A 14,577-nucleotide genomic window follows, 5' to 3' on the forward strand; every position below is an offset into this window, starting at 1 on the left:
TCCTTTGAGTTATTCAGCATTCTTTGCAACCTGATCTCTCCTGTTCTTTCACAGTTGCCCTAGTTTTTTTTAGAAGATTGCAGATAATTTTTATTAATTTTTTTGTAACTTGCCATCTGCAAATGGTGAACATAAAATATACATAGAAATATTTTATGTCTACCTAATTCAAACTAGATATCAAAAATTATCTTTTTTGAAATAAACATAATAATAATAATAATAATAATAATAATAATAATAATAAAAAAGCACTGTACATTCAATTTAAAAGCTGATATCCAGACGCATAAAATGTAAAAGTACATACAGGAATTTATATTATATATACACACCGTGCTGGATAACTCACAATGCCAGTATCACAATTGTGTCTCATAGAGATAAGAAAATACATGAAAGGGCCTAGACTCATCTCAGAAGCCTAGTTGCCAATGCACCTAAAAAATGATATTTTTGGCAGTGAAATTACAGGTTCCTAAAAAAAGGCTACTAAATTGGACTGACTTTTGGAAATTGCCACTCTCGTCCAAGGCTTGATTTCACCCATATGGTCCTCTAAGACATCACGTCAACCCCATAACCTCAAATCTATGTGGGCAACCGATTCTGTACACAGGAAATAATATATACATATTAAAATATTCTACAAATGTCAAGATGTTAATTCACCAACAAAGCGGTTCCTGTCTAAGGGGCAGATCCACAGAGCGAGTACGCCGGTATATCTACTGATACGCCAGTGTACTTTCAAATTTCCCGCGTCGTATCGTTGTTTTGAATCCTCAAAACAAGATACGACGGCTTCTGGGTTAGATCCGACAGGTGTACGTCTTCGTACGCCTTCGGATCTAAGATGCAACACTTTGGCGTCCGCTGGGTGGCGTTCACGTCGTTTTCGCATCCGTTATGCAAAAGAGCTATTTCCGAGATCCACGAACATACGCGCGGCCGTCGTATTCTCTTACGTCGTCTCTAGTCGGCTTTTTCCGGCGTATAGTTAAAGCTGCTTTTTTGCGGCGTATAGTTAGATTTGCCATGTTAAGTATGGCCGTCGTTCCCGCGTTGAAATTAGAATTTTTTCTTTTTTTTGCATAAGTCGTCTGTGAATCGGAATGGACGTAAGTCACGTCTAAGTTTAAAAAATGACGTCCTTGCGACGTCATTTCGTGCAATGCACGGCGGGAAATTTAGAAATGGAGCATGCGCAGTTCATTCGGCGCGGGGACGCGCTTCATTTAAATGAAACACGCCCCCTAATCGCCGATTTGAATTTTGCGCCGTTACGCCACTTGAGATACACTACGCCGCCGTAACTTACGGCGCAAATTCTTTGGGGATTTGAACCGGCCTAATGTAAGTTACAGCGGTGTAGCGTATCTGACATACGCTGCGCCGATCTATTTGTATGTGAATCTACCCCTAAGTCTTTAAGGAAAAAAAAAATAAGTAAGAAATTATTACACAAAGGGGCAGTTGTCCAATCGCCCAAAAAAATTATCTACCCTAGTCTCCTATGCTTATATGGACTTACCCCTGTCCCTGTACATTTTGTGGACCAAAAGGCCGGAAGAAAGGCTAGCAACGTGATGCTCTGCAGGTCTTTGGCAAGACTAAAAACACAAAATAGACATACCATAAACGCTTTGCACAAAACATTGTTGCGAGCGCAATGCTGTGAGGGCACCAGCATTAATAAAGGTTAATGGAGCATTTGTTGCAAATAAATTTCACCAGCAGGCCAAATCATGAGAATGAATTGTATTTATAAAAAAACAAAAACAAAAAACAAAACAAAAAAAACTGCGTTGTTTAAATGCCCTGCAATCGTATGAGATGGGGAACAGTTGGTAAGCGGATGAAGCACAATGCCCATTAGACCTTTGGCAGGCAACAAGTTAATGAAGGATGATGCTCTGTGGTCTTTGGCAGGAATGCAGATTAAAGTTTTTTTTCTTTTTTTGGGGAGGCTTGAGGGTGGGATGGGGAGTTTGGCAAATGATAGTTGGGAGATTTTAGGGAGATCACTTTAAGGCATGCGAGACCTCCCACACAAATGGAGCAGTCTGTGCTTCCGACACCGAGCCTGTCTCTGGTCAACATTGCAAGACCCAGAGAGAGGGCAAGATTGGAGCTTAGTGTCATGGATTCTTCTTACAGATGCCAGGGAGATGAATGGTGGTAGTTACTTCTCTCCTAGGACAGGGGAAGACTTTTCGGCATTGGTGGCAGGACAGACAGGCAGACTTGGATCCGTTTGGCATTGAAGATGGTAATGGTCCTACTCTTGACGCCATTTTTCTCACACTTTGGGGGTGGGTGGACGGGGGTCATTTATCAAATCAACTTCACAGACATAAAAAAAAAAGAGTAAAACATTCGTAGACTGATTTTTTTTTTGGAAAGTTTTGAAGTTATCTCTAAAAAAACGTATCAATGGTAGTTATGAAAAGAGGCTTTATCCATATGCTATCCTTGTCCTTCAATTCAATATTTTTTTACATAGAAAATTTCTTCTGTGGAAGGATTCCACCATGTCCTATCATGGGATGCTTCCAAACAGTGGAGCAACATAACAGCATCAAGAGAGAAAAGGGATCCCGTTGAAAGCAGTTGGAGTTTTTCCTTTGATTGGTATGGTGCTGTTATCTTGCTTTTGCCTCTTTTATGATCTCTATGAAGAAAATATACAATCAAATTCATATTATGGAGTACAAACAAGTTGACAAGCCCTCTCAGAGATTTTAAAGTGCATGCTTACATGTAAAATATTTCACAGAAAGGGAGGAACGCACCCGATAAGGCCAACCAGAGGGAAGTAGAGATTGGGGGTAACATTGGGGAGCTATTAAGTCTACCGGGGACCAAAAATAAAAACAGAATGGCACCAATTCACTAAACAATAACGCATTTGGAAAGTTTGGTTTCAATCAAAAATTATAAATTTTATTACCAGTATTTACAATTGATGAGAAAAAAATGAGAAAAAATACAGATTCAAAGAAAATTTGGAGGAAAATGTATAGTTTGCGGTCATTTTTTTATACCTAATTGTTGTCAGTGATGGACCACAGCTATGCCATATGAAAATAGAATGGTGCCAATTCACTAAACATTAACTCGGTTGGAAAATTTGGTAAACTGGGTTTTTTCAATAAAAAATGATATTTTATATTATAAAACAACAGGTTCCTAAGAAGTTATTTTTTTAGTTTGCGGTAATTGTCATAATAGTCAATTGTTGCCAATGAAGGACCACAGCTATGCCATATGTAAACAGAATGTCAACAATTCACTAAGCAATAACGCATTTGGAAAATTGAGTTTTTCCAATCAAAAATGTATATTTTGTATTCAAAACTGATGAGAAAAAAATTAGAAAAAATTGATTCATAACAAGAAATAATTTGTAGTTTTTGGTAACTTTCATATTAATTAACTGTTTCTAATGAAGGACCACTTCTACGTGATATGCCATTTGGATGAAACACGTATCATTAAGTAAAATATTGAATGCTTTTAAAATAACCAATATAGTCAGTTGATGCCATGTCACCAAAATGTCCACTAATTAAAAGGATCGTATTGAAAAATGTATTTAATAAAATTAAGTAAAATTACCGTAAGGATTATCTTCTTAAATTTCTCTGGAATTGTTACCTTTTTTACATTTCAAACTTAGTAAAGTGAAATAGCGTGAAAAGAAATTTGAAGGCAAATAAACGTCTTTAAAATGTTCAATGTGAGTTCACAGTTTTTGTAAAATCCAATTTCAATGATTTACATATGGGCTCCTATGGGTGCATGCACCCTTCAGTAAATACTATTGATTAAAGCACAGTCCTTGCAAGGGCAAAACAGGAACTCTCGCATTGCATCATAGTAGTTGCGTTTTCTCCCCTGGTTCAGACCCGGTCAGCTATGACATGGTAGTTAGGAAGAGTGGACGTAGCAGTAACTTAAAATGTCACAACACAAGTACCCGTCAGTTAGCAGCATGCAGACACCTTAATCTTTTCACAGAAAGGGGTACATTTTAAGAGATTGTAGGCTTGTCTTGTATATTTTACATTTAAAGAGTGTTTCTTTAAAATTGGGTTCAGCAAAGAAAAATATTTTGTAAGCACTTTCATGATTATTATTATTTTTTTGCAGAGGGCTGTAATGTTTTTCCCTATTTTTTAAAAAAATATTTGAAAAAAAGTTTGTTGCATGGAAGAGTTTGATAAATGACCCCCAGTTCACATTGTACAGCGACACATTGGCCTAATCCTCTAGCATTTCTCCATCCTCCGGTTCCCCCTTAGTTCTCCATTTCCCGTTCATCCTCCTCCTCGCCAGACTGCACCCCAGACGTTGCCACATCTGACACCTTCCGGCTGTGTGGGGGGCTGTCAAATTCCTCCCGAGGTGGAGACAGGGACTGCAGATCGTGACACACGACGTCATCTTCTTCTAAGGGGGATATTTTAGAGAGCAGCAACTGAGGGGCAATCTCACAGATATTCTCATACGGTCTCTCTTCCAGCTCAGGTCCGGGGTTTGTGATGCCGACTCCTCCTGGGGGCGCCGGGGACACTGTGAGAGACTGCTCGCTGCTAGCCCACGCCTCCGAGGAGCCGAGGCAGTAAAGTCCTTGGGACACGTAAGAGTGTGGCCAACATTCCGAATGTGCCTGTGCAAGGTTATCTATACACAGATAGAGGAATGGGAAAAGGGAAAGCATGGGGAGGACAAGACAAAGACAGAAAGGAAATAAATAAAGGAATGTTAATATCTAACTCTACTTTTAATTCCCAAAAAGTAACAGACAGAATACATTATATTGTCGAAAGGATTGGACACCTGCCTTTACACACACATAAACTTTAACGGCATCCCAGTCTTAGTCTGTAGGGTTCAATACTGAGTTGGCCCACCCTTTGCAGCTATAACAGCTTCAACTCTTCTGGGAAGGCTGTCCACAAGGTTTAGGAGTGTGTCTATGGGAATGTTTGACCATTCTTCCAGAAGCGCATTTGTGAAGTCAAGCACTGATGATGGATGAGAAGGCCTGGCTTGCAGTCTCCACTTTAATTCATCCCAAAGGTGTTCTATCGGGGGTTGTGCAGGACAGTCAAGTTCCTCCACCACAAACTCACTCATCCATGTCTTTATGGACCTTGCTTTGTGCACTGGTCAAAATCATTTGGTGGAGGGGGGATTATGGTGTGGGGTTGCTTTTCAGGGGATGGGCTTGGCCCCTTAGTTCCAGTGAAGTGAACTCTTAAGGTGTCAGCATATCAAGACATTTTGGACAATTTCATGCTCCCAACTTTGTGGGAACAGTTTGGGGATGGCCCATTTCTGTTCTAATGTGACTTCTCACCAGTGCACAAATCAAGGTCCATAAAGACATGAATGAGCGAGTTTGGAGGAATGGGGCGCCTTAAATTTTCTTATTTATTTTTACACTGTCCCATTAGTTTTATTTTTATTTTTGTATCACTTTTATTCCTATTGAAAGGAATGTAGACATCCCTTGTAATAGAAATAAGGATGTCAGGTCCTCTTTAAAAAGAGCCCAGATCTCTCATTTAAAGGGTCACTAAAGGAAAAAAAATGTTTTGCTGAAATGACTGTTTACAGGGTATAGAGACATAAAAGTTAACTGATTCCTTTTAAAAATGATTAAAAATAGATTAAATGCAATCATATAATGTGCCTCTAGTTTCACTTTCATTTTTAAACTTTTTGTTTCTGTGAGGTAAAGAGACCCACAGAACAAAAACAAACAAATCCAGGGCAGTGTTTTGTTTTTAAAATGAATCTGATTGGTTCTGAGGAGTTTTAGACACACAGCTTAGACCACAGTGAAAGCTGCCATGAGATTTTTCATAAGGAGCCAGACAAGCAGGAAGTGTGGAGATCAGAGCAGAATTACAGCAACTTCAAAGCAAAATCGAACAATGAGGACATGAAACCAGTACTGCAGTAAGGTAAAGGAAGCTATTTAGCTAAAAAAAAAATCCTTTAGTGATCCTTTAACTTTAAAAGCAAAAGAAATTTTTTTTTTTTTTGCATTTTGCCAAAAAAATATATAAATACAATTATTTGTTTTGGTCTAAGAACTGGAAGTGAGGTCTCTCCGGTCCTCCAAGGGCATAGAGACGAGTGAGGGCCACCTTGACCATACTCGTCTGCCTGCCCAGCAAACGTCCCTGGTAAACCCAGAAATAACCAGGAAGCTACGATGTGGGGCACTTCTCCCGCCGCCTCTAAAAGTGATCCTGCGGCGAATGTGGCGGGAGGACCACTTTTATCAACCTATTTAGAAAATAAAAAACAAACCTTTACAACCCCTTTAAGATTGTTTTTCCTTTAGTAAAAAAAATTGTCAAAATGCATTGAAGTCAGTTTTGGGAGCAAACTTATGTAAAAATGGGACACAGATGGCAATAAAAATGTAACTCCAATTTGCATCTTTATTGATTAAATGTCATCACTATCTAGCAAAGAAATATAAATTGCTTTTCTTGAAGATTATATTTTTGGAGATTCAGGCACATATGTTGTGGAATCTCAGTTCCGACAAGTAGATGTGTTCATTTCTACCCACATCAACCAATAAGAACTTATCTATGATTTCTATGTCTTACTGCCCCTTTCTTGTCCTGACTACCTTACGGAAAAATCCCGCTGGACTGTGCTTTGTAGGTCTCACCCTGGTTTTCCAGTAGCTCCTGGTAAGTTTCACTTTGCCTTTCCTGGTTAGAATTCACGCTCTCCTCTTCTCCATCCATCGATGACCAGGCCATTAGCGTTGCCTCAGAGATAGCAAATTGCTGCATGACACCTTGAAGGATGGAAAACAGAGGAAAAGATGTAAGAAAGACCAAGGAGTGGACTGAGGTGGATAGTGGGCATCAAAAAGAAAAGAGCTCCATGGACTACGTGACCAGCAGATGCATAGGTGGAAGCACCAGATCCCCAGAGCAATATGTGAGTTTGAGTTCATGCTGTTCCATGCATATCTTCCTAACAATATTTTTAACCTATAATGGTGAATTGCCATCTACGGTCACATCCATTGGTGCCCAATGTGTCACCCCTATGCAAGGATTAGCTCTTCAAAACATAACATTTCCTTGTTCTAACACCTTAACCACTTCAGCCCTGGACCATTTCGCTGGCCAAAGACCAGAGCATTTTTTCACGATTTGGCACTGCGTCGCTTTAACTGACAATTGCGCAGTTGTGCGACGTGACTCCCAAACCAAATTGACGTCTTTTTTTCCCACATATAGAGCTTTTTTTTTGGTGGTATTTTATCACCTCTGCGGTTTTAAATTTTTTGTGCTATAAACAAAAATAGAGGGACAATTTTGGAAAAAAAAAGCAATATTTTTTACTTTTTGCTAAAATAAATACCCCCCAAAAATATATTAAAAAAAATGTTTTTTCTCATTTTAGGCCGATACATATTCTTCTACATATTTTTGGTAAAAAAAATCGCAATAAGTGTTTATTTTATTTTTTTCCAGACATCTAGCAGAGGTAGCCAGTCAATCAACATTAAAGCGGAGGTTCACCAAAAAACACAACTATGTACCATGCAAACGAGCATACTAGCGTCAGCTACAGTATGCCTTTTTTTTTGCGCTGTACTTACGGTTTAATCCGTAACTTTCGTTTCAGACTCCCGCGGGGAAAGGCGTTCCTATGAAGAGGGGAACATGATTGACGGCCGGCTATGGCGCATCACACGTTCCGAAAATAGTCGGAGTAGGACTCGGCTCTTCACGGCGCTATACGGCGCCTGCGCACAGACTAGGAGCTGACTGCGCAGGCGCCGTATATGTCCGCGTCCTATTTCGGCTTTTTTCGGAACGTGTGATGCGCCATAGCCGGCCTTCAATCATGTTCCCCTCTTCAAAGGAACGCCTATTTCCCCGCCGGAGTATGAAACGAAAGTTACGGATTAAACCGTAAGTACAGCGCCAAAAAAAAAAAAGGCATACTGTAGCTGACGCTAGTATGCTCGTTTGGATGGTAGATAAAGAAATTTTTTTTTTTAGGGTGAACCCCCGCTTTAAGGGATGTAACTATATAAAAAAAAAAATGCACAGCTGTTTATCTGTCGAAAAGGCATGTTCTGAGAAAATAGGGCAAAATCAAATGTTCTCAGGCTATATTCTCTGCTATACAAATGTGTGAATGCAGAAAATACATAAGTATGGCCACTAGGTGGCGACGAGGAGCATGCTGAGTCCCCACAAGTCAGCACCACCTAGTGGCCATAATGCAGTAAAGCTACTAGACGACGCTGACTATTATAGGAATTAATAGGTAGATTCACAAAGAGTTAGGCCGGCTTATCTACAGATAAGCCGACCTAACTCTGAATCTAAGCCGGCCTATGTTTGAGTGTATTCTCAAACAGAGATACACTTAAACATATCTAAGATAGGCTGGCTTGCGCCATTCTATCTTAGGTTGCAATGTATCTTTTGGCCGCTAGATGGCGCTTCCATTGCGGCCGGCCTAGATTATGTAAATGAGGGGATACGCCGATTCCCGACGATTTACGAGCGTACGCCGGGCCTACACCGTCGAGTTACGTTGTTTCCGTACGCGATAGGCCGCCTAAAGTTATTCCACCTATGAGGTGGAATAACAATGTTAAGTATGGCCGCTGTTCCCGCCGCGAGGTTCGAATTTTTTACGTCGTTTGCGCAAGTCGTCCGCGAATCGGGATTTACGTCGTTTACGTACGCGTCGAAATCAATAGGCCCGTACGGCCTACTTAGCCGCAATGCGCACTGGGAAATGTAGTCGCCCGGCGTATGCGCAGTGTAAAAAACGTCAAAAAACGTGAGGTCAAGCCTCATTTCAATACTACACGCCCCCCTCCCAGTCATTTGAATTAGGCGCACTTACGCCCGCTCGTTTTAACCTCTTGACCACCGCCCAATGTCAAAAAGACGTCCTCTTTTTAAAGTTGAATATCTCGATAACGGCAGCAGCTGCTGCCACAACCGAGATATTCATCTTTTCAGGGGGCGGTGGTGTACACGAATACGGCGGTCTCCGCGGCGGATTCGCCGCGAGATCGCCGTTATCGGTGGCGGGAGAGGGGCCCCCCCCCTCCCGCCGCTCTCCCGCGCCCTCCGCCGCTTACCGGAGCCGTCGGTAGCGGCGGAGGGGATCGGATGTGTCCGGCAGCTGAGCGGGGACGGGACTGAAGGAGAAATCTCCTTCACCCGTCCTCATAGTTCTGCTGGGCGGAAGTGACGTCAAAACGTCAGTCCCGCCCAGCCTCTTAAAGAAACATTTTTTTTTTTGTCATTTGAAAAAATGACATTTTTTTTTTATTATTTTTTTTTTTTGCATTTAAGTCTAATTATGAGATCTGAGGTCTTTTTGACCCCAGATCTCATATTTAAGAGGACCTGTCATGCTTTTTTCTATTACAAGGGATGTTTACATTCCTTGTAATAGGAATAAAAGTGATCATTTTTTTTTTTTTTTATTTCAGTGTAAAAAATTATAAAACTAAATAAAAATAAATAAGAAAACCAAAAAAAAATTATTTAAAGCGCCCCGTCCCGACGAGCTCGCGCGCAGAAGCAAACGCATACGCGAGTAGCGCCCGCATATGAAAACGGTATTCAAACCACACAAGTGAGGTATCGCCGCGATCGTTTGAGTGAGAGCAATAATTCTAGCCCTAGACCTACTCTGCAACTCAAAAAATGCAACCTGTAGAATTTTTTAAACGTCGCCTATCGAGATTTTTAAGGGTAAAAGTTTGACGCCATGCCACGAGCGGGCGCAATTTTTAAGCGTGGCATGTTGGGTATCATTTTACTCGGCGTATATCGGCGTATATCACATTATATAAAAAAATTGGGCAAAATGTATTGTTGTCTTATTTTTTAATTCAAAAAAGTGATTTTTATCCAAAAAAAGTGCGCTTGTAAGACCGCTGCGCAAATACGGTGTGACAAAAAGTATTGCAATGACTGCCATTTTATTCCCTAGGATGTCTGCTAAAAAAAATATATAATGTTTGGGGGTTCTGATTAATTTTCTAGCAAAAAAATTGTGATTTTCACATGAAGGAGAGAAGTGCCAGAATTAACCCGGTGGGCAAGTGGTTAGGCTACGCCGCCGAAAATTTGAAGGTAAGTGGTTTGAGAATCACTTCTAACCTAAATAATTTTCGGCGGTGTAGCCTAAAAAGAGTAGGCTAGGCCGTCCTAATTTTAGGCGCCCCTACGTGAATCTACCCATAAGTATGCTCCTCTGTGCCATCCAGTGGTCATTATGTGGTATTTTCCACATTCACACATTTAAATTGCAGAGAATGCACCTGGTGAACGTTTGATTTGCCTCACCCACACAGAGACAAAAAATAGGCAGACTCACTTGTTCCTTTTCTGCCATTGTTCTTTTTTTCTACGTTACCCTAAAAAAAAACGCCCCCGTGGTGGAGTTGATTAAGATGCATGTTTAACCCGTGCGTTCGCCGTACATTTTTCGTTACAACCGTATTTTCCCATCTGTTGACTGTTGGTACTTTCTTTAACAGGCCTCTTTTTTTTGTTTAATGTGATGACGTCTGTAGGAAGGTGACGCTGTATTTCGCACACAGAGCCACGCTGTACGATGGCTAAGTGAGCAGCCTGTGTCTGTGATTTATGGAGTGTTATGTGAGAAGCGGGAGCTTTCTAAGAATGGGACTGCTGAGTCTGACTTTCTGGCGCTGGAGGGTGGGGCAGGTTCCCGTCTCCCCATCTCTCTGCAGGATATTAAATTACCCTGAACGCCGCGAATAAACTGCAGCACAAAACATTCCCTGCAGAAGCACATCTGCTGCACGCTGAGATATCAGTCACTGCCCATGCCCTCCTGTCCTGCCCATGCAATTAGCTGCTTATATGTGATTTATGATCGCGCTACAGAGGAAAGAGGGTGGGAGCCAGACAGCGTGTTCTTTATTACAGGCCTTGTTTTTTATAGAGACCCAAAATAATATATAAAGCTGTTCTGGGCCACTTATACACTCGTTGTTTGAGGAAAACATCTAGCAAAATATATTTTACAGATAATTATTAAAACTTGCACAGCTTTTATTCACTGGTGCGACACGCTCTGACTGTGAGAGCTCATGTCGCATGACTTTTCAAGTTCAATGTTTCCTATGAGAGCCTCCAGAACTGATCCAACACAAGTCGTCGGATTTTTGAAAAGGTTCCTACACTACTTTGGTCCGACTTGGGTGCGATTTTCCATAGACTATAATGGAAGTCGCATCCAAGTCAGATAACCATAAAGGGGTTGTAAACCCTTGTGTTTTTATAGGATGCATTAAGGTGAAAAAACTTCTGCCACTGAGCAGCCCCCCAGCCCCCCGGTTTACTCACCTGAGCCTGTTTGCTTCGTCCGCCGGAGACGTGCTCTACCTCTCTGGCCGGGGTTCCTGTCTCTTGATTGGATCGATTGATAGCAGCGCAGCCATTGGCTCCCGCTGCTGTCAATCAAATCCAATGACCCTAGGGCAGGGCCGAGTCCGGCATTCTGTGTCTATGGACTCGGGAGCGTGCCCGCAAGGTAACCCCCAGGGAGAGCGTTTCTCCTAGGGGGTTTACCGATGCAGGGAGGAGCCGTGATCGCCGCCGGGGGACCCCAGAAAAGAAGATCGGGGCCACTTTGTGTAAAATGAACTGCACAGTGGAGGTAAGTATGATATGTTTGTTATTTGAAAAAAAAAAAGAAACAAGGGTTTACAACCCCTTTAACTGATGGTTAAGATCCGGTCAAATTTCCCAGAAGACCCCCCTGCTCCTGTAGCCCCTCCTGTTGTGTGTTGTGGTGTGTGCAATGTTAGCAATGCAAAATGTATTGAAATAAAAAACGGTGTGGGGTCCCCCCCAAAATCCACACAAGACCCTTTATCTGATCATGCAGCCGGCAGGTCAGGAAAGGGGGTGAAGGGTTAGCACTCTCCTGAACATACCAGACCACATGACTTGCCCCCCCCACTCCAAAGCACCTTGTCCGTATGTGGATAGGGACAACGGCCTCTTCCCAACAACCCTTGGTGGTGGTTGTAGGGGTCTGCAGGAAGAGGGTTTATTGTGGTTTATCAACATCTGGAAGCCCCCATTAACAAGGGGGGCCCACAGATCCCGCCCCACCTGAAAAATGGAGGGGGGTCGGGGCAGTGTCCCAAGGTAAGTATGCAATATATTGCATTTTTTACATAATTTAAAGGAAGATAAATGTTTGTTTCTTTATTTTTCATTTGCTACATATTGACTTTAATTAGCATTTTTCTGTTTGTTTCTTTTTTGCCAATCTGTTCACTTCACCATTTTATTCATGCAGTTTTGAAACCGAAGAATAATCTAGCAGTGTAAAGAAAGGACAACCGAGAAGTAATTATTTCTTCACTTCATATAAATAGGATCTGACATGTCATCTACAGCTATAGTGCTCACAAATGGGACCGATATTTGTCTGATATACAGAACATTCGGTAGGTAAATTAAGCAAACAGATGACACATAGTTGAAGCCCGGATTAATAAAATAAATGATCATTAAAGTAAAAGTCCAGTCACATGATTGGCTCCCAGTGCCGGCTTCAGCATCCCATGAAGGACGTTAACCCTCAGGCTCTGCTCTCCTCTTCACTGAAGCCGTCCACTGGGGAGATCATCTGACCGGACCCGAGCACCCTCAGAACAGGTAAGTACTGTACAGACATCTTTCCTCTACAGGGTAGTTAGTATAGGGCTTAGAGCCATCTGGGTTCCCCCAGGGTACTGTGAGCATGGGACACAATTTGCCCCAATCAGCACCATGAGTTGCTATGGTGTGGGTGGGCTGGCCGCCAGAACCATAACATCTAATGATGCTCTAGGGCCAGGATGCATGGCATAGTTTGTTGCCATATTGATGGTGACAGGCTCGCCTGCACCATGGCAATGCATGAAGCTGTCCAGAAGAGATGGCATGCAAAGCTGCCTCCAGAATTAAAGAGATGATAGAAGTCCACCTCCTCCAGACTTCCTCCACCACCCTTCCTCTGCTTAGCTGCTGGAGCCAAAAGGTAGGGCTCAGGGGAGAAGAGGGGACTGTTTGATTGGGGGTGGGTAGGTCTCTGTTATGAGGGACTGTGTGATTAGAGGGCTCGGCTATAGGGAGACTATGATGTAATGGGGGGCTCTGATGTGATGAGAAGGCCTGATTTAGTGGGTGGACTATGATATGATTGGGGTACTCATGTACAACTCTGATGGGATGGGGGCTCTTATGTATTGGGGGTCTCTGGTGTATGGGGAACTCTGATGTGATGGAAGACCTCTGACTTTTGGGGGGCTTCCGATGTGATGGTAGGTCTCTAATGTGAAAGGGAGGCTCTGGAATGAAGGAGGGGATCTGATTTTATGGAGGGACCTCTACGGGATTGGGGGCCCTGATGTGAAGGGGGGCTGCTTATGAGATGGGGGACCTCCTATGTGATGGGAAGCCTCTGATGTATAGGGGAAACTGATGTGATGGTGGCATCTGATGTGATGGGGGGCCTCTGATGTTTTATAGGGAAAGGGATGCTTCTGATATAAAAGTAGATGGGGGTATCTCTGATGTTATATGAAGGCTTTGATGTAAAGGGGGGCCTCTGATATGATGGGGGACCTCTGATGTGATGGGGGGCCTCTGATGTGATAGTAAGCCTCAGATGTTTTATAGGGAGCCCCTGATGTGATGAGGGGGCCCTGATGGAAAGGGATGCTTCTGATATGAAAGTAGACTTCTGATGTGAAGGGGGGCCTCTGATATGATGGGGGACCTCTGATGTGATGTGGGGGGCCTCTGATGTTATGTAGGGGGCCTCTGATGTGATATGAAGGCTTTGATGTGAAGGGGAAACCTCTGAAGTTAATTTCATCAAGGCAGCTGAAATTTGCGTATAGCAGCTGAAACACTAATGATGCGAAAAACGATTCGATGATTGTGCTGATTTTTGTAAATGTTTTGACTTGTCTATGGCCTGCTTTAGACAGCTTCCCCAGGAATGGTGGTGAAAGGTTGGCTATTTGCTCGGGTGGGGAATGGGTGTACAATGGAGAAAGTGCCATAAGCAGAATGTGTAAAATTCAGAATAAATTTTAGTCAGACTCTTGTACCATAAAAATGACCACGTTTTGGCAGGTTAAAAGGTCCCCCTTTATCAGGGCTTGGAAATGTTGAACTAAGTCTGCACTAGACTTACAAAATTGGAGGGATCGTAAGCAGGAATTTGATTATCCCTCTAGAAACTGGTAGCAACATCAGACTAATTACCCTTAAGGAGCCCTCTAACATTAACAATACAACACACTAGACATGTGCAATTCGTTTAGTTTCTAATTAGTTTTTTAACGAAAATTCGGAAATTCGTTAATTCAGAATTTTCGTATTTCTGAATTTTTCAATTTCCGAATTTTCGGACTTCCGGAATTTCGAATTTCCGAATTTTTTCATTTCCGAATTTTCGTATTTCCGAATTTCGGAAATTCGGATTTTCGGAAATTAGTTTTTTTTAATT

General features: G+C 42.2%; 1 protein-coding gene across 5 annotated transcripts in view; it reads right to left on the reverse strand.

Moving 5' to 3' along the window:
• Positions 1–1,746: 1,746 nt before the first annotated feature.
• Positions 1,747–14,577, reverse strand: part of FAM131B (family with sequence similarity 131 member B) — a 111,718-nt gene continuing 98,887 nt past the window's right edge. For 4 of the 5 annotated variants that reach the window (XM_040361674.1, XM_040361672.1, XM_040361676.1 and 1 more), the window contains 2 exons: positions 6,704–6,835; positions 1,747–4,689 (listed from right to left, as the gene is read on the reverse strand). In XM_040361674.1, the coding sequence (XP_040217608.1) occupies positions 4,304–4,689; positions 6,704–6,835 (518 nt within the window). In that variant the 3' untranslated portion in view covers positions 1,747–4,303. The remainder of the gene's footprint in view (positions 4,690–6,703; positions 6,836–14,577) is intronic. The other variant, XR_005750796.1, reaches the window with a different exon arrangement.

Source organism: Rana temporaria, chromosome 8 (assembly GCF_905171775.1).
Source record: "Rana temporaria chromosome 8, aRanTem1.1, whole genome shotgun sequence".
NCBI classification, from domain to species: domain Eukaryota; kingdom Metazoa; phylum Chordata; class Amphibia; order Anura; family Ranidae; genus Rana; species Rana temporaria.